We start from the raw sequence: 20,044 nt of genomic DNA, 5'->3' as shown, positions 1-20,044 counted from the left end.
ACATTGTGCCGTCAAGTTGGTGTTGACTTCTGGCGACCACAGAGCCCTGTGGTTGTCTTTGGTAGAATACAGGAGGGATTTACCATTGCCATCTCCCACGCAGTATGAGATGATGCCTTTCAGCCTCTTCCTATATCGCTGCTGCTCGAGATAGGCATTTCCCATAGTCTGGGAAACATACCAGTGGGGATTCAAACCAGCAACCTCTTGCTCTCTAGGCAAGTTACTCTCTCCACTGTGTGATTATCTGCGTAGCTTTGGCAAAAGTTATCCACGTCTAGAATGAAAATGGATACAGTACAATACTGTCCTTGCATAAAGGAGGTTTGGGGATTAGTAAGTGATACAGGCCTGTAGCTCCCAGTTTACTTCCTGGTTAAAATGCTTTTTGTCTTCATAAAAGGAACTTCAACTGCATATTGGAAATTTACTTGGATAAAGAACCTAGTTTATGAAATTAGTGTGACTGCTGCTCTCTAGTGGCTTCAAAACAAAATAGCAGGAGGTTTAGGTGTTCTTTAAAAAATTGTTTCATCAGAGTGCTTTTTGTGTGTATTTCTGTTTTAAGCCTTTGAAATGTTTATTCATGGCATGGCAGCAGAAATGCTTGAGTTGTTTGTTGGGTTGTCATTTCATAGCTTATAGCTGGATATTATATCTCCTTTTTTAATAGAGGAACTATTTGGGCAGATATAATGAACTGCTGTACTATTAGCAAGAATGGCTGAATAAATGGCTGAACATTGACCATCTAACACCAATGTAGGAGAACTGCTTGTACTGTACAATTGAGAAAGGGAGATGTGCCAGAAAGCTCACATCTACAGTCTTTCTACCCAGGGCATTTTCTCTAGCAGTGGATTGCCTCAGAAGGATAAAGGTAAATGGAGAAGAGTTCGGCTTATGAATTGATTCATTGGTCAGTCTTATATTCAACACTATTCTATGTGTAATAGAATGTGTAATCAGAAAAAGAATTCAGCAGTTTCTGTTTGCAGTATCTTTGACTTAGTCTGAAAGCATAAACCTATTTAGAAACATAGGTACATAGGTATAAGTGCGACCCTGCTGCTGATGGTATGCAAATACTCTTACATGGTAAGATTTTATTTTGTTTTCAATTGTAGATATTGAAGCAATATTTTATTAACATCTCCAAGCTGTGGCCTAATTCTACTCCTGTTTGAATTGAATGGAAAAACAGCAAATGTAGATTGGATAGACTGTGGAACTTGGTGGTGTATAGTTTAAGGTGGGCAGGGATGGAGGATTAATTAAGACTCTGATGAGACTGTATGGCTATTTATGAGGCTATAAGTACTGTTAGGGTGTGTCAGTCCCAAGGTCGTTTTAACCTGGTTATTGCTTTTGACAAATACAAAAGATTCTAAACAAGATGACTGATCCATACATTTAGATTGGGCAGGTGTGGAGTAGCCCATTGCTTAAAAGGGGTTTCATGCAGCATTTTAACACTCTTCATCTGTCTCCTTACCCTAAGAACTGTGGTATTAGGTTTCTATACCACTTCAAATATGGGGATCACCTTTAAGGGACCATTTATATTGAAAATGGGAGGATAGAGAACCAGCCACAGGAAAAGCACATTAAGAGAGCACACTGCCTAGGTAGCTTCTTGTGCACCAAGACACTCTGGCTTAACCAAACTTTAAAACATTTAAAGCCTACATAAATAAGTGTGTCGAGCTTTAATGGATGATAATTTAATTCATGCTTGAGCTTTTCTCCTTGCAGAGACTCCTGGTATTCATCAGATGGTGCAGTGATATATTCTATGCAAAGCCTCTAGCATGGTGGTTGTTCCAGAATAATTTTTATTAAACACAGGACAGGAAATAGTTCATGCATTGTTAGCTGTGGAACATGTCTAGGAGGAAAAGAAAAGAGGGAGAAGGTGGCCACAGGCATGGAAGGACAAACAGGTTGGTGATATTGAGGTGCAAAGTTGCTAGGAAATGATCCTAGTAAAGTTGACCTAGACAAGACAGAGTTCTACAGTGCAGTGTTCCCTGTAACAGGGATTCCTGGGTGGTGTTGACTACAACTCTCAGCATCTCCAGCTGCAGTGACCTTTGTCTGGGGATTATGGGAATTATAGTCAACCACTTCTGGGATCCTCTTGTTACAGGGAACACTGCTATAGAGTAAAATAATCTGTATAAAAGAGTATCTTTCAACCATGGTATGTGTGTCTGGGGAAAAAAATCTTCACTGCTAACTTATGCATGTTTGACCATTTTGCTGTATATATCTACGGTTAGTAGTACTTATTTATATGGCGCATACATTGTTGTGTAATTTTTATTGTATTTGCCCCTTAGGAACTCTGTGAGTAGGTTGATACTGTTTCCTTTCATGAATGGAAAACTTAGGCAGAGATCTCGAAGGTCAAGGTGCAATTTTGTATCTGCTGGTTTCCAACCACTTTAGGATTTATTGTTGTGAGTTACATTTATATCCTGCCCTTCCCCCAAGGAGGTCAGGGCAGGGGAGCGTGTTCTTTTTCCTGCTGTTTAGTCGTCACACCAGCCCTGTGAGTTAGGTTTGGCTGAGAGATAGTGATTAGCCCTGGGTAACTCAGTGGGCTTCATGACTGAATGAAGATTTAGTGCTGTCTCCCTCTGCACCTGATCAAATGCTCTAATCTCACCACCTCATTGGCTCATCAGATACTAATATGAAGACTAATTTCAAGTCTAATTTGAATATATTTCTGTTTGTATTGGGCCCAATACCAAAGGCTGTTGAAAAGCTTGAACTGTCCAAACTGGAGATAGTGAGGTTTGGGGTGGGGTTTAGTTCCAGACAAGCACAAAAGTGGATCTTAACAGGGGAGTGCCTCTCTCTCTGCTGTCTGCATGGTTCAGTTGCCTCGGACTGCTCACTTTGATTAACGAGCTGACAATAGGATATTGATAAGAAATTAACCTTGAGCCCTTCTTGCTTCAGTGTCAATAGACCAGGAGCCAAGTACAAGCCTCCAATTGGAAATCTACATTTGGCTTCTCAGGATCTCTGTGCACATTGACATGTAAGGACAGAGAACCAGGGTCCGGGGGTAAGGAGGGAGGGCATGAATTCCAGCCTGGAGTGATGTGTGTGCAAATGAAGTCTTGCATACCCCCAACCATGACTTCAAGGCCCTTCTTGCACATATGTTTACAAAAGGTATAAAGAGATTTGTGACCAAAAAATGCACAGATTCTGCAGTGAGAATTCAATTATGCATGTTTTGCTTACATTATTTTGTATGTTTCATTTGGGTTTCCACTGAATCTGAATAGCAATAAAATGGACGAGAAGGAAGGAAAAGTATAAGATTAGATAGCATAAATAATGAGAAGATTTCAGGGAGCAGAACAGATCTTCTGTATTCACTTCAACCATTTCTAAGGCTCTTCTATATTTTGCTCTTTAAGCAGATACTGCCTGATTTCCCCCCTCAACATTTTTGCTGCTGTGAGAAGGCTGAACATGTTTTTAGACTAATAGCAGAAAGGCCAAGATCATAAGTACCCAGAATGTTGGGGGCAATATGCTAAATCATTGTAAACGGCTTAGAGAGCTTCTAGCTATAGAGCGGTATATAAATGTAAGTGCTATTGCTATTGCTATAACTCAAAATTTGCTTCAGATTCTAGATTACATTAGATGTACATCTAACTTGCAGATTGTGCACAGATCTAATCGCTTATAGTACCTTCTCACCCATCCCCATTGTGTGTCATCTTCTGCTGCCTTTTGCTTTAATGCTGTTGTCCTATAAGAAGTAGTATTTATTTTTATTTATTTGATTTATATACCACCCTTCCAAAAAGGCATATGACCAAAAATTATGACTGTTGTCCTACAGATGCTTGTTTTGCAGTAGCTATCTACCACACTACCTGCCAGTTATGCATATTTGCAGTCATGCCTGCAGTCTGAACCTTGGTCTCATTCAGTGGTGTAGCCTAGAGTTCAGTGCATGGAAAAGACATATTCCACAAACTGGAGATACAGACTACGATGTGCTTCTCCCTGGGCGAGCTTCCATTTTCTGTCTCATGGTCATAATTTCAAAACCTCTTGTTGCCTTTCTGGAATCCAGAGGCATGCTAGAATGTCTTTTGGTAGGAACCGACAGAGGCGCTGCTTAATGGGTTCTTGGCTCTGCAATAGCCATTATACATTTTTCTTTGCTATCAGCATTGCTGCTCTTGACCACCTGCGTACCTATCTCTATTCCATGCCTTTCAGCCAAAAGTTGGCTTCCAAAGTGGCTCTCAGCAGGAAAAATCCAGTACAGATGATAACTAACATTCAGTAGAAATTACTGGGGGAGGACATTCTTGGCTGGTGTGATACCTGACTGCTGCTTCCATTCCTTCTGATGGTTTCAGTAATGATACCTGAGGTGAGAGTGGTTCTTAATTGGAGCTGGAATACAACATGGAGGAGTGGTGCCTGGTGGTTGCTGCCGCTTCTTCTTTCCCTTCCTCTGGTAGTCTGTACCACAAAAACAAGAGTGCTTCAATTTCAAGGTAATGCACGTGGGACTTTGGTTTGCTTTCTTGTTTATACTGAGCTAGCAGAACAGAAAAGGACATTTGCATGACATTCCCCTGTCATTCTGATTCAGGGCACCTATGCAAATTGTAGTCATAGTCATGAGACTGTGCCCAGAACTAATTAAGGACTGGTTGGTCATTCTGCCTGTCTGTGAATTCAGGTTGTGGGGAGTGATTGAAAGATTTGGCCAAATCCAAAGAGCTGGGGATTGGGAGGCAGAAGTGGGATGTTAATTCTTTGAGTGCCAAACTGGCACCTTAATTGCCTAAGAATGTTGCCCTCTCCACCGTCCCTTTGCTAGTGGGTAGAACAGCACCAGAATTGAGGCCCAGAGGCCAGACTGCCATGGTGAGGACAGATTGTTTAATTAATTGTTTTGCCTGATTTCCATAACAAACTGGGGGCTTGTCGTCAGCATGGCTCGCTCATTCATTACCGTTAATTAGATATGGATCTCCCGGAAGGCAGCGGAGAGTGATGGACGAGCCTCTTGACACGTGCTATTATGCATTAGCATTTTCTCAATACATTCAATAGATCATATCTCTCCTCTATTTGAAGATATTTTAAATAAAATATTAGGTGTGATTTATGTCTCCCCTCCTCCCTTGCATGTCCTCTGCCTCATTGGCCTGGGCAGGAACTAGTTATTTATTTTCACCCCCTCAGTTTGCAAAGCCTGAAACCAGAGAGGAAGAGTGGACCTCTGTGTCCCTTCTGCTCATCTGAACCCCGTTACCCATGGGCATCATCACAGTCTTTGTGGAGCAGGGTGATTTGTCTAAAGCCACCTCAGGAGACAGTGCAGGGAACCTAACTCATCTGTGCTGGGCTTCAGGGGAATATTCCAGCCTGTGCTCTCTTTTAGTCTTTCCTGACAATTGCCTTTTAACCATTTTGTTTGTTTGTTTTTAAATTTCAGTGATGTTTAAGGGTGCTGATGCTGGGTAGCTGCATGGTCCCAGTTCCTCAGGGTTTGCTTTGAGTCAGGCCTTCCTCCCACAGCCTGTCTTAATGTCAGGGCTCAGCCTAGGAGCAAGTGAAGAAATGGATGCCTTCCTCACCAGAGAAATCCCAGCAGCCCTCTGCTATCTTTGTGTGTGGGTGTGGGTGTCTGTCAAACAGACTCCTATCCTTGTTATTGTTGACGGGCCCTTTAGGTCTACAGAAGCTGATGGAGCGTGCTGGGAGTGGTAGTGGGGATAATGCTGGATTTAGACTGGGCTTTGAGAGGCAGTTTATTTGCTCCCATGTGGTACATCCCAGGCAAGAAGTGAGGCTAGGAATTGCTTTCCTCCAAAGCAGACCTCAAACAGGGTGGGTAGTGGTAGCTGTGTGTATGAGTGTGAAGAGGTAATGGCTGCCTTGGATCGACCTGTCTACATGTTGTTTGCACACTTGCAGTCATGGCGCCACCTCCACCTTCCAAGTCAGCAGAGCTGTTGACCTCCAGCCCTTGACTCCCAGCCTCTCTTTCACTTAGGACTAGGGCTAGTGTAACTCGACACCTGCGATGGTGGCCTCCTAATGTAAGCTCTTATAGATCTGTTTGGGCTATGCCTGTTTCTCCCTTTCTCTGGCCAGGAAAATGACAAAATAATGCAGCTGCCCTGACTTCATTACCAGAGTGTTTAACAAACCTGACACCCTCCTTCACTGCACTAAGTGTGACGTTAACCTTTAACCTCCCCAAGCTGTATCGACAGTGTCAAAGGACAGCCGGGACATGCACATACCGGTCAATCTTAATCGGTTTCTCAGCTGGGATCAGGGAACCATTAAAGAGCCAAGCAGGTGGTTTCAAGCAGCCCTGGCCCAGGGGGAGATAAGGACATAGGCAGGGCCTGCACTGGCTCATGCCAAAGCCTTTCTGGTTGCTTTTCTCCCAACAGCAGCAAACGATGCTTCAGAAAGGGACATTCTCCTTGCAGAGATGAAATTGTGCCTCAGAATCTGAGGCTTTTCTGTCTTTTTCTCAAAACATTTTAGGCAAATACTTTTAGTCTGGAGATTGTCTTCTGCAGAAGTGGTTGACATTGTCACAAAACAAATTTTCTTAACTCCATAGGCTGACATCTCTCAGGTTAGTTTCATGTTGTGAAGTTGTGACACAGGATATAGGAGTCCCATAGTGTTGCAGTCATGGGGAAATGTGGCTGTTTCTGGGTCTTAGGGAAGATGTAGACATGGTGAGACAATGTGGGAAATCCAGAGGGGGGAAACTGCTGGGTTTTATTTTAAAAGAATTAGAGAATTTGGTTCAGGTTCATCTCTAGGAAATAAAAGAGAGTGTGATTACAGCTTCTAGAATAGGAACAGAAGCTGTAAGAAGGGAGAGGGAAATGTCCCGATCCAGCTAGGATGATATGCATGCCCAAGCAGGCTTCAGTGCTCACAGCTGATGTGGATGCAAATGTACATCTACATCCTGATGTTTATCTGATCACCATTGAACTGATTGGATGCATCTTAATGTGGATGGAGATATGCATTCATATACAACTAATGGGCCCCAAACGAGAAGAGCTGTACTGGGGTCCAAGTGTTGCTTTTTAATTTCCTCCCCATGATAAGCCACTAGAGGAATTTTAATGAATGGAAAGTTACTAGTTTATATTGAGAGTAGAATGAATGGGCTGGAGACAAGTGATGGCTATCCAGTTCTGGAGTCTAAAACTGGCAAAAACACTTCTCTGACAGACGTGTTTGTCCAAACTATGGCTTGCTCAGTTTAGTTTAGTTTAAAGGGTAATGTTGATATCGTGTTTAGTCTTTATAGCATTACAATGAAAGGAGCATTTTTGATTAAACAGACAATATAAAAAGCCTAGCAGTTTGCAGATATACAGCATCTTTAAACCATATATTGGAAAGAAACCACACTCCCCCTGCCCCCAGGAATTCATTTTTGTGCATCTGGCTTCATGTTGTAGAATAATCATTCTGTCTTGCTCAGTTTGGAATTTCATTGGCCTGTGCAATGGAAGGGTAGCGGTTCCTGCTGTCTCCCTTCTTACCTTCCAAGTGCCCCTGATTGTCAGGAACATCTTTGAATTGAATATTTAAAGCTCTCTCTCCTTATCTTTGCAATGTCCCTGTTTGTGTCCCTGTTGTTTAGGAATTGCCTGCAATTGTGGGTAAATGAGATGATTGTGATGTTTGTCAACTGATCGGTCAAGGGGGCTTCGCTTAGCTACTTCCCACACCCCCATAGAACCTACATGCTTGCAGTTCATTTCACTACCTCTCTGTATATTGCACAAAGACTGATAGCTCTTCATAAAAGTATTTCTTTGTGTAAGCTGCTTGTCATTCATTATAAGTTCAAGTTGTTTTGCCTCTGTTAATCCCTTGTGTTAGAATCCAGGGGTTGAGAGAAAGTCTTGTTTTCTCTGACCCAAACATTCATTTTTTGCATGTGGGTCTAACTACCTGCTCTCTTTCTTGAGACCTTGGGACTAGCCAGAATGCCCATGGGAGAGTGCAAGACATTCCAACTTTGCAAATACCAGCATTGGCTTCTTAAATGTCTGTGATTTAGATTTGATTTTTTAAAAATTCCTTAACGTACATCTGAGAAAATGAGTCTCTAATGAGCAATGGCACAACACCCTTTGTATTTCTAGGATGGATTGTCTTTTTCTGATAGAACTCATGCTTGTAGTGGTTGCATGACAAGCAGAAATTCAGTAGGTTCCTGCTATGTGGATGCAATAATGGGGAAACCTTTACTTGTTGTAGTTCTGTTTGTCATACAACTATTAGGGGTCTAGTAGCCCTGCCAAAAACATGCTGATAGACTTGCATCTCTGCTGCAGACTCACACAGATGGAATGCTATCCTTATCCACTACATGGCAAGATTAATGGCTTTATGCCTTAGGGATGCATTCTCAGGGTCTTCATCACCATAGTACCTCCGTCCCCATGTTCAGGGATCATGGGAAGTGATGGGGCTGTGGGGGAGTAGAGGGTCAGTTGATGGAATTGTTGTTAGTTACATGAAATACTTCAAAACATTCTGCTCTTCAAAAACTATGAACACCCCTGTTTCTGCCAGCAGATGTCAGCATTGATACACCCAAAGCCTCCTTAACACTGTTCTGCTGAATTTCCTGGTGGCAAATGAGGACTGTGGGGAAGCTACTATTCAAGGCAACCAACTGGCCTAGCTTTGATCAATGGCAAGGAGGTATAGTGCCCTGCTACATTTTGAGCCTCTCCTTGTGTGATAGGTTTTCATTTGGGTCGCTCACTTTCTTCCGAGCAGCCTCTCTGCAACCTTGGAAGTACCAGGAGTGGCATCCTAAACCCCAGAATGCTCACTACACTGAACAACATTCTGGAGGTTAGCATTCACCTCCTGGCTCTTCCCTCCCATCCACACACAGATACCAACCTGACATCCCTCAAATTGTAGTGTGGTGGTCTGAAATAAAAATAAATAAATCCAATATGTCCTGTAGGACTGTCGTGTTCCAACTAATCCTGCAGATATAAGATATGTCACAATCTTACTTTTTGTCACATCTTAGCTATGTACAGTGGTCCCTCGACTTACGAACTACTCGACATAAGTATTTTTCGAGTTACAAACGGCAGTTTTAGATCCGGTTTTAGATGCGGTTTTTTCGACTTACAAATTTTTAGATGGGGTTTCCTCGACTTACGAATTTTACATGCGGTTTCCTTGACTTGCCTGCCTGTTTACTGCCTGTTTATTCTTGAAAAGAAATGTTCCTGTGCAGTTTGCAAGCCTTACTGGGGGTCTGGGTCTTTTTTCTAGGCTCCGGAACGCATTAATCCGTTCCCAATGCATTCCTATGGGAAACCGCTTTTCGACTTACGAACTTTTCGAATTACAAATGTGCATTCGGAACGGATTAATTTCGTAAGTAGAGGGACCACTGTAGTCTCAAAGCATTAAAAATAGGACCTATTATCTGGGCGATGGGGCAGGACATGAATGCAGCCTCATGGTCCCACTGGCAGCAGGGACTACTATACAGGCTATTCCCATTCCAACAACCCTGTCTCGAAGGGTCTCTGTCTGAGTGTAATGGACCAGCAGCTCCAGGGAACTAACTACGTATTGACACTGAGCATATGAATGGGAATGAGAAGGATGCTTTCTTTATGACTCGATACAGTTTTTATTATGGGAATTAGGTCTTGGAGATAAACTCCCCAACCTGCAATCACAAGGGCTTTAGGGGACATATATCAGCAGCGTGGCTGACATGCTAGGGAGTTATTTTGAGAAGCAGGCATGAGGCTGAATGGATTCTAGAAGGAGCAATGGCCAGCTGTTACTTTCTCTCCAGCCTTGCTCCAGGGTTATTGAGGATTTGGGCTTGGCTCTATGGAGGCCTGTTCCCAAGATTTAATGGCAGCTGGGTAACTTGCCTAGAGAGCAAGAGGTTGCTGGTTCGAATCCCCGCTGGTATGTTTCCCAGACTATGGGAAACATCTATATCGGGCAGAAGAGATGTAGGAAGATGCTGAAAGGCATCATCTCATACTGTGTGGGAAATGGCAGTGGTAAACCCCTCCTGTATTCTATCAAAGAGAACCACATGGCTTTGTGGTCGCCAGGAGTCAACACCGACTCGACGGCACAACTTTACTTCAAGCTTCACAGGGAGAGAGAGCTAGAATTTCTAGTATATCCATAGCTTTCTGTCTGGTGGTGATGGTGGGTGTTGCAGAGATTAGTAAAGATTGGAGAGGATCCAAGTCCTCTAGAGCAGAATGAGCCACCCCTGAATGCTTCCCAGGGCTTGATTTTTTTCTGACATCATCCTCTGGTATGGTAACTTAAAGTAAATGTTAATTCTTGCATACATAAGTCCTGTTTACATGAATAGTCGTAGCTTATTTCTAAAAGGAGAGGTGTTGAGGTTCAAGCCTGCCTGGAAGCCACCCTCTCTGTTGGAAGTCTTGCCCTCTGGTCCCAGATGTGTAGTGGGAATGGAAATGGAACCATTAGCTGTGATGGAAATTCATTTGACATATGTTTAATGGCACTTTTCTTTAACATGATTTTTAACATGATTTCTTTTAACATGATTTTTACATATGTTTACATGTTCTAAAACCTGTAATAAAAAACAAATGGTTCTCAGCTGAGCACCTTTATTTACAGGCTGTTGTAGATTCAGTCTTGTCAGAAAGCTCCTGTCTAAAGTCAGTGCTGTCATATGCAATTAGAAGAGCTTGAACAGGAAGTTCAGGATAGGAATGTAGGAAGCTGTCATAGACAGCTTTGTTGTACACCACCCAGAGTCTTTGGATGGGGTAGTTTATAAATGTAATAAATAAGTAAATAAATAATAATAGAGTAAAACCATTGGTCCACCTAGCTCAGTATTGTCTACACAGACTGGCAGCAGTTTCTCCACAGTTGCAGGCAGGAGCCTCTCTCAGCCCTAACTGAAGATGCCAGGGCGGGAACTTGGAACCTTCTGCATGCAGGTGCTCTTCCCAGAGTGGCCCCATTTCCTAAGTGGAATGTGTTACAGTGCTCACACATGTTTCCCATTCAGATGCAAACCAGGATGGAACCTGCTTAGCAAATGGGACAATTTAATGATTACTACCACAATATCAGTTCTCCTCCCGTAAATTAAATTTAAAGGATATATTAAGTACTTATTTGAGCTGGTTTTGTAGTAAAGGTAAAGTGTGCCGTTGAGTCCGTGTCGACTCCTGGTGACCACATGAATTGTCCTCTTTGCCAAGCACAATCTGCCCTGGTTGCATTTGAATGGGAGTGGAAGACAGTGGGAGCACTGTAAGATATTCCCCTTAGGGGATGGGGCCATTCTGGGAAGAGCACCTGCCTGCTTGTATGCTTGCATGCATTCAGGTTCCAAGTTCCCCTCCCTGGCATCTCCAAGATAAGGCTGAGAGAGACTCCTGCCTGCAACCTTGGAGAAGCCGCTGCCAGTCTGTGTAGACAATACTGAGCTTGATGGACCAGTGGTCTGATTTGGCATAAGGCAGCTTCCTATATTCCTGTGCCAGGTCCCAACCTGGAGGCTGCCTCTAACTTTAAGAGCTCCAAGGTAGCAAGAGAGAATGCAGCAGTTGTGCTACCTACTATGGTGCTCCAACAGCCCATTCATCCACTCTTCTCTCCCACCTGCTGTGGGGCAGAAGTAGAACTTACTATAGCAGGCAGAAGAGATGTGTAGATGAAGCACCAGAGTGTAAGGCACACTACTGCATTGTCTCTTGCTGCCTTGGAGCTTTTACAGCTATAGGCAACCTCCCCAGGTTGGGACCTAGTAGCAGCCTTGTAATGCCACGATAGATCTTGCATTGTACTTCAGAGTAGTCCTTCCCCTGGACCAGGAATGGCAAAATGAAACCTGTTGAGATTTGCTTCTGTTGCCCCCTGCTGTACAGGTCTGCCAGTGTCTTGCCCTGCACAAAGGGCACATCTATTTAACTCTGCTAAAGCATCCTAGTTCCTACTAACAGGCAAAGCCTTATTAACCTCTTTCATCAGAAAATAGTTTTGCTTTTTCTGTAACTATTGAGGGTGGCGAAGGGGAGGGGGGATACACACACCAAGTGGTGCCCCTGAGCAATCTATGACAGAGGGAAGAATGTGTGTGAGAATTTGGACCATTTTTCATACCAGCACTGGTGGTGCGTGGGTGAGGAGTATATGTAAACTGAGTTGCTATTCTAATCAGAGGCGTAACTAGGGAAAATGGCGCCCAGGGCAAGCACTGAAATGGCGCCCCCCCACTGCGCCCCCCCTGCCGCCCCCCCAACATACTACATTATACTTAGGTTTTTCCTCACAAGCGCCCGCCGCCACTGCCAAGCCAGGCCACTGACTGGCCGCCAGGCGCCAGCAAAGCAATGGGGGGGCGCAGGCAGCGCGGAAGGGACCGCTCGTGGGGAAGGGGGCACCGACGCGCTCCCTTGACTGCTGCAGCGCTGCTGCACTGAGCAGGAAATATTTGTATTAACAAAAAATTAAAAAAAAAATTTTTTTAATTGGTCATGGCGGCGCCCCCCACGTGACCAGAAAAGATGGCGCCCGGGGCATGTGCCCCCCTGCCCCCCTATAGTTACGCCTCTGATTCTAATCAATATCACTTGCCGACACGTGCAGCAGTACAGCACCACTGTGAACTGCATTGGGGCTGCTGTGGACCCATAAGGCAGCCCTGACACTGTAGTGAGTGCGTGACTCTGCACGCAGCCCTGCTGCAGTTTCTCCCCTTTGTGACGGTGGGAGAAAGTGTGGCAGCACTGCCTGCCCAATAGGGCATTCTTTACCAGGCTGCCTTATGGGTTTGCCTTAAGGCAGTGTTAGGGCTGCCTTATGGCTCTGCAGCTGCCCTGATGCCATTCATAGCCGTGCTGTCCCACTGCACATCGTGTAAGCCAGTTCTAGAGCTGGAGTAAGCAAAGTGGTGACTGCAAGCTTAGCTTTCCTATAGAACCTCTTGCTTTTCCTATCAAAAGTCATAGCTTCACTGTACGTACTTCAGTGATTTGAATGTACTTCTGCAGCACATCCAGTTCCCAAGTCCTCTCTCACTGGAGACAAGGTCATGCTTATGGTGTTTATTATTATGCTATAGAGGACAGGGAGTTCTTAAGAACTGCATAGGAAAGAGAATTTTGGCAAGTGCGGTTTTTCTCACCTGCATGAAGGCAAGAGCAGTTTTTTTATCATGTTAAAATGGTCTCCCCTGTGTATCCATTATAAGCACGGGACTTTGGGTATATGGTCTCCTGCTTATGCAATGGTGGCTAAAAGCCCACGGGGAGACCAGAACAGTTGATGCTACCTCCATGGCTCCCTATGGCTTGGAACAAAAACTTTCATGGGGTTTTCATGCCTTTTCTAGGCTGCCACTGTAGGAGCATCGACTGACCTCAGTCCTCCACTCTGCTTGCTTTTTGTGTTCTGGCTCAATTCCCACTCAGCCTTTTCTTTCTCTTCAACAGTGGACTTTTATCCTGCTTCCATTTGCACTGCTGTGTAAACAGTTTGTGCTGTAGCATCTGGACAAGACTAGTAAGAACTGACTGTCCACTGCTAGGAGAGTTGAAAATAAACTATTGGTGGGTTGATCTGGCTTAGAGGCTTAGTTTGCCCAAAGGACTGTTGATCCCTGACTCATCTTGACCACTATTTGTTTGGAGCCTCTTGTCCAGCAGTCATGACATTATCTAAACTCACTTTCAATCCAGTGTGTTCATGTGCACACTGTGAAGTAGCCATAAATGCTTTACAGATAGTCAATAGTGAGATTTCTCTTGCTGTGCCCCATAAACTGGAAAATCCTCCTCTCTCCACCCCTTTTGGCTCCAGGGAGCCACAAAACCCAAGATGGATGTTAAATAGATGCATTTCAGAAATCTGCTGCTGCTGCCCAGCCTTGGTCAGCATGGTTTGTTACTGCTCATGGTAGTGACTGGGATTTGTGGAAATGCTTTGCATTTCAGGTTGCCTTAAAACAACAACAACAACAACAAACTCTCAGCAACCTTGTCATTTTGGGGAGGTGAGGGTAAGAGTTGAGCTCCTGGAACCCCATTTTGATTGTTAAGGGGGTGTATGCTTCTGGATTATAGACCCCTCATTAAGTGTTTTGGCATTTGCTGTTAGCTAGGTGAGTTATGGGCTCAGCTTTTTATTGATAAGTAGAGTTTCTTATACTGCCTTAATCAAAAGCAGTATGCTTCAGTTACCATATTCTTGCAGACAAACAAAAGATGGCTATCTTCATCAAGTCCTGTTTGTTAGATTCCTAGGGGCATCTGTCTGACCAGTTTTGAAGACAGATAGATCTCTAGTTTAATCCAGGAGTATAATTTTTGTGTGCATGTAAAGCAGGGGTGGGGAACCTTGGCCCTTCAGCTGTTTTTGAACTAGCTGGAGATAGTGGGAGTTGTAGTTCAAAAACAGCTGAAGGGCCAAGGTTCCCCACCCCTGATGTAAAGTAACCCCTTTCTCCAAAACTGAGTTGTTCCATTGCTGAAGCTTGTATGTTTGAGGGGCATCTGCTCAATATCTTACACTGTTCTTAGTTTCACATACAACAGAGTACACTGGATGTGTTCCTAGAAAAAGCAAATAACTGCTGCTACTGGCTGACATCCTGCACAGCATTAGAAAGGTGGACTAGGAGCTGCACCCTCCCATGAGCGATGTTTTGGGTTAGTCGAAGGCTGCTTAAGCAGCAGTGGGGTGAGTGGGGAGTGTTTTTTGCTGTTCTTCTCTCCCTCCAAAAGTGCTCTCTGACTTCCAGGAATATGTATTGATTTTGTTTTTCAAATTAGTAGACAGCCCCAAACATCCATCTCTGGGAGGTCCACAACATTACAATATGACCCTAAGGGCTGCCAGATTCTCAAGATTATCATTACAATGCTGCACTTGAGTGTTCTCACCAGTTTACCTAAAAGTTAGTTGTATTTTCCAGTTATGATGGTCATTAATAGTGCAAGTTTAACAGAAATAACCTTGTGAAAAAATTGTGAAGGGAGGGGAGAGTAGCAGAAATTATCCTGCATGTATGTTCTGCTGCTAGCCGAGCCTTTGGTGAGGGTGCAGCTCCTCCTCTGCTTTTCTAATGCTGTGCTGGAGGTCATCCAGTGTATCATGACTTTACAGCTTCCCCTGGTTCCATGGCTGTCCCATCTGCAGAGAGATTAATGCGAGACCAGTGCAAACTGAAGATTCAGCATAATGTGGACCACGAAGCATTGAACAGCCCTTTACTTGCGGTTGGAAACCGTTGCACTCTGCAACACTTCGACCAGCACAAAGCTCATCATCTGGAAAACGCCCTGATCCAAGAGCACTTTACTTGCCAGGCAACCACACTGGTTTCTTGACTACTTGTTTTAGCCAAAAGCTAGTCTCAACAGCAAAGGTTGTACTAAATGAGCATGAGCTAAAGGGCCTAAGCTAAATGTTGCATGCACATGAGTTTTGTACAGGATTTGTAATGTTTATACAGTTTCTATAAATGTAATGGCTGCTACAGCTCAGGTCTCTCCCTGCTCTTGTTTCTATAATAATCTGAAATTATAACTTAATTCAAGGCAGCAGGCAGATAAATAATAATTTCAAAATCACAAGCTTTGTACACAACAGGCTTCTTTAACTTGCCTCCTACAATGGGTTCACACCAACTGTTTTGCATGCAATTTTTAATGCAATCTACTTAAAGTATTAGCTGTGCAATTTTTGCTGCATCACATCCTATTTCAAGCTTTTCCTTTCTTCTAGACTGTGTCAAGTGATATTTAGAAGCGTAATGCTGTGTTCAAGCCACCCAGTGACACAGTGGGGAAGCAGGTGGCTGTTGGTTCAAATCCCTGCTAGTGCTTCCCAGAATATGGGAAACTCCTATATTGGGCAGCAGTGATATAGGAAAGTGCTGAAAGGCATCATCTCATACTGCACATGATAAGGCTATGGTAAACAGCTCCTGTATTCTGCTAAGAAAACCACATGGTCCTGTGGTCCCCAGGAGTTGACACTGACTCAATGGCACAATCTTTCCTTTCCAATGCTGTGTTATTTTAACAGACATGGTAACATTGCTTTATCAGTTGCAATGCTCTTTAGTGGTGTGAGGAGTAGTTTACTTTGTTTGCCCCTGCCCCAGAGTTTGATTCATCTGTCCTTTTACCTCAGTTTTTTCTTCTGGTCATACTTTGTGTGCATGCTGCCAACACATGGGTAGTTTTTATCTAACTTTCAAATTTAGATTAATTCAAAGCCAACTAAATAGTATTTTTACCTTCCTGTTCTGATACATTATTTTTACATAAAATATTCAAAGGAAAGGTAAAACATGAAACATTTCACAACAGTATGAAGGAAGATGACAGTTTTGCCATAGGTTAAACAGTTGGTCCCCGTTGTGTATACTGTCATGGGTAATGAAAGCATTTGTTAATTGCAGGATAATCCTGAATAAAGTACAATTAGTGCAAACAAAACAATGATACAAGCAGAAACAAGGCAAATCGAAAGAGGCTAGAACACTAGAAATATACTTGAACAGAATGCTGGACACTATTTGAACAACAGGCTATAGACTGCATGAAAGGACTACATATCAAAAGTGAGGTAGGCTACATGGGCAAATAAATGGATTAACTTGGCATTCATAGAAGTCCACCTAAGACATTGGGTCAGACTGAATTCAATGGTACTGTGTGATTGCAACCACAGCTACCATGTGGTATGGCATGGCAAGAGGTCTGGGCTGGGGTAAAAACCAGGAACAGAAGTATTTGTTTAGGCAGCTGCCAAAGCAAGACAAGAAAACTAGCAAACAAGCAGAGGACAGGAGGCACACTTGGAAGATTTTATACTCATTTAATTAATGTCAAATGTAGTTTACAAACGGGAATGACAAGTACCTTTTTTATAGAATATACATTGAGACACAATCATAGACACAACTTGAATATCACCTTGTGCAGCTGGGAATCTTTGGGCAAATATAATTTTTTTTCAAGTCATTGTGGAAGAGGGAAGAAGTAGCTGTAGAGTGGTGCAAAAATATGCCTTGCTCCAAAGGAGAGAATGAACAAGTCAGCCCCTTGCATCTTCCTTTCAGGCCTTCTCTCCCTTTCCTACTCTCTCAAGAAAAAAAAGCAGGGACAGAGTAACATTAAAAATAAAGGGTACTAGTTATGAGAGTGTACATATTTGCATTTGGCTTAGTGGTGGTCCACAGGACCAGAGAAAGCTCTTTGCTCCCAGTGCCAATTTGCTGGGACATCAAGAATGAGCCCTCTCAGCAAAGCCTATTTTCAAATAGATCAGGGAGACCTGCTGCACTGGAGTAACTATCCCCATAGCAATGTGTTTGATTGTACTGGGCAAGCAAGCTTGGGTGTGGTACAAACATCCCCACCGTGACCAATGTCAACTGATTGCCTTTAGGAAGTTAAGTGCTTTACCAGTGGAAGAATCCCAGCTGTAAACCAATGGTAATCCAGAAGTATAACACCTCTGGCAAACTGTTCTTGGCAATCTAGGAGGTCAGATCAACTCTCTTGCTCTCCTCCCCACACAAACTGCAGCTGGACCTTCCTCACACTGCTTCCTAGGCGGCAGCAGTTGCCAGCAATACTTGTGGTTTAGGAATAGTTTGGGCATCTTGGAAACTCAAGTGTCTAAGGGTACAAAACTATTCCCCACAAGACCATTATGTATTTAATGGGATAAACAGCAAGATGGTGAGCGTAATGGCTGCCCTCATCCAGCTCTGCGTAGCAACATCCTCAAGTGCATAAGCAGCCAAACTGCAATGGGAACATGGTCCACTGTGCTCTATGGTAAAAGCCTGATCCACATAAAATCAACTCTTTTGACAGCAGCATGACTGAGGCTTGGCCAGATGTTTTAGTGCAACAATATCCTCCTAGGGCTGAAATCACATATTCTGAGTTATCAGATGGAATTGGTAAAAGAAATTAAAAAAGGTTACCTTGCAAGAGGCACCAGAGCAGCAAATGAGGTTCATTTTATTCTCTTTTCCCCAGTTTAAAAGGTAGTTAATAACAGGCACATTTGCCTAGCAAAACCAGCTCTTACCAATAGTAGGCAAATGGCTAGCTTCCACTCAGACTCCCAGCAACTTTGCAAAATATTACCTGGGTGAAATGTAGGCGGCTTGTTTGGCTGTGTATGTTAAAAGCTGCTGTAGTTTGTTTTTGATTAAGGCAGGTAAAGCTCAGAGTGCATGTGGCCCACAGCTGGGGACATCTTGCAAAATGCCGAACGGGGGAAATAAGAGTTGCTGTCAGGCATGTTATGGAAACAGATGGAAGGGGTTTCAGTGAATCCAACTTTGTGTGAAACTGGATAGCGATCCACTATTGCTACAGTCTTGACAGGAAAGGTAATGGGAGGAAACAAGACCCACATCACTACACATACCTCTTTTCTTTTCATTTGAAAAACTGGAAGTTGAAATTGTTCTTGAAGCTGAACCTCTGAAAGAGATGGGACCTCATGCAGTACCTCCACAATCCAGAGCAGCAATGGCTAGGCATAACAATATGTCAGAGTGACCCAAATCTTACTTGACCCAAGAAATGCCTCATTTTTTGGAACACAAAGGAAGCACTAGACTACCTCCTCCTCACACGGCAACTGGAATGAGGAGCTCCTCTGTACTTATCCACATGGGTGCAGGAAGGGATACTGAGCTAATATTACTGGCTCATAACTTGGTGAATGTAAGATGCTTGGACAAAAGCCAGCTTCAGCTTTCACAAGACAGATGACTAATCTGAGTAAAGTTTCACCCAACGCTGCCAGCTGCAATAGGCAAAGACCACTCCATTTTCTGCTGCTTCATACAAACTCTTGTCCTTTTCCCAGTTGGCAGTGGGGTAAGCATCTGCAAACTGATCCACACACCTCTTGCTTTCCCTCAGTGAAAAACTGAAAACAGTGGGATAAAGTTTCTATATAAATAGCCCCATTTGCTACAACTAATGAGAAAAATCCTGTTTTCCCTACTTCCCCCAGAAGTCATGTAAGTTACGGGTAAAACTACAGCCATTACTAGAAGCTGTTAGCTTCATATCTGAATGAGGAAATATACACCACAGAACATTAAACCATTTATATTATATATATGTATAATATATATATATTTATACTTCTTTTAAACTAATGACTTTAATGCCAAAACTTTGCAGAACCAAGAAAAATATGTGTTTAATGTTCTCTGCTTATTTTTTTCTCTTTTTTAAAAAAAGTACAACCAAAAATCAAAGGGGAAAAAATAAAAGGGAAACATTAGTATGCAACGTTGAAGTCTATCCCATTTATACACAACATTGTAAACATATAGAGTCTATATTACATGTGCTTCATTCTGCCTTTATGGGTGTGTGAGTGTAGGCTTTTTCTTTCACTTTTTTGTTTAAAACCACTAGAACACCACAAAAAGGGGGTGGGGAGAACACAAGTGACAGGCTATGAGAATTCCTGCAGTGGAAGATCCAGGCCCTTCCCAGGCTGGCCGCCAAGATGCTCTTGCCCGGAAAGGCTTGCAAGTCAACCACGGTGGAACCCCCCACCTCTTGGAGAAAAAGCGATGGGTGCGGGACATCAGTTTGTAAAAAAAGGGGGATTCACAACAAGAATTCTGGTTTGGCCTTCTCGTGGAGTTAGCGGCACCAGTGACAGGTCTGGAAGCAGAGGCGTCGTGTGGCTCCCTCAGCCTCTAGTCCACATTTGGAGTCTCTAGTTTTGTTTTCAAATGTCTGTTGCTGCTGCTGTCGCCATTCCTTTCCCCAATCCCTGTGGTACAGCAAGCTGGTCTGAGCAGCCATGTCCTTCATAAGTAGATGCGCCTGAGGTCTCCTGGAGAGGTGATGGTGTTGCACTGTGGGCACAGCTTCTTAGCACCCTGTATGCAGTTGAAAGAGAGCAGTGTTAAGAAAGCAGGGTCACT

The 20,044-nt window shown here is 43.5% G+C and overlaps 1 protein-coding gene and 1 long non-coding RNA gene across 9 annotated transcripts in view; one reads left to right on the top strand and one right to left on the bottom strand.

Moving 5' to 3' along the window:
* The first annotated feature begins 3,494 nt into the window (after positions 1–3,494).
* The window catches only part of LOC128322650 (uncharacterized), a 38,454-nt gene continuing 21,904 nt past the window's right edge, over positions 3,495–20,044 (top strand). Inside the window, exons 1-2 of the long non-coding RNA XR_008305846.1 lie at positions 3,495–4,544; positions 15,220–16,689. This is a non-coding gene — a long non-coding RNA (uncharacterized LOC128322650). The remainder of the gene's footprint in view (positions 4,545–15,219; positions 16,690–20,044) is intronic.
* The window catches only part of RNF220 (ring finger protein 220), a 410,389-nt gene continuing 407,266 nt past the window's right edge, over positions 16,922–20,044 (bottom strand). For all 8 annotated transcript variants that reach the window (XM_053244321.1, XM_053244318.1, XM_053244319.1 and 5 more), the window contains one exon: positions 16,922–19,999. In XM_053244321.1, the coding sequence (XP_053100296.1) occupies positions 19,928–19,999 (72 nt within the window). In that variant the 3' untranslated portion in view covers positions 16,922–19,927. The remainder of the gene's footprint in view (positions 20,000–20,044) is intronic.

This window comes from Hemicordylus capensis, chromosome 4 (genome assembly GCF_027244095.1).
Source record: "Hemicordylus capensis ecotype Gifberg chromosome 4, rHemCap1.1.pri, whole genome shotgun sequence".
NCBI classification, from domain to species: domain Eukaryota; kingdom Metazoa; phylum Chordata; class Lepidosauria; order Squamata; family Cordylidae; genus Hemicordylus; species Hemicordylus capensis.
Note: the sequence above shows the minus strand (reverse complement) of the source record. Positions and strands in the feature narration are given on the sequence as shown.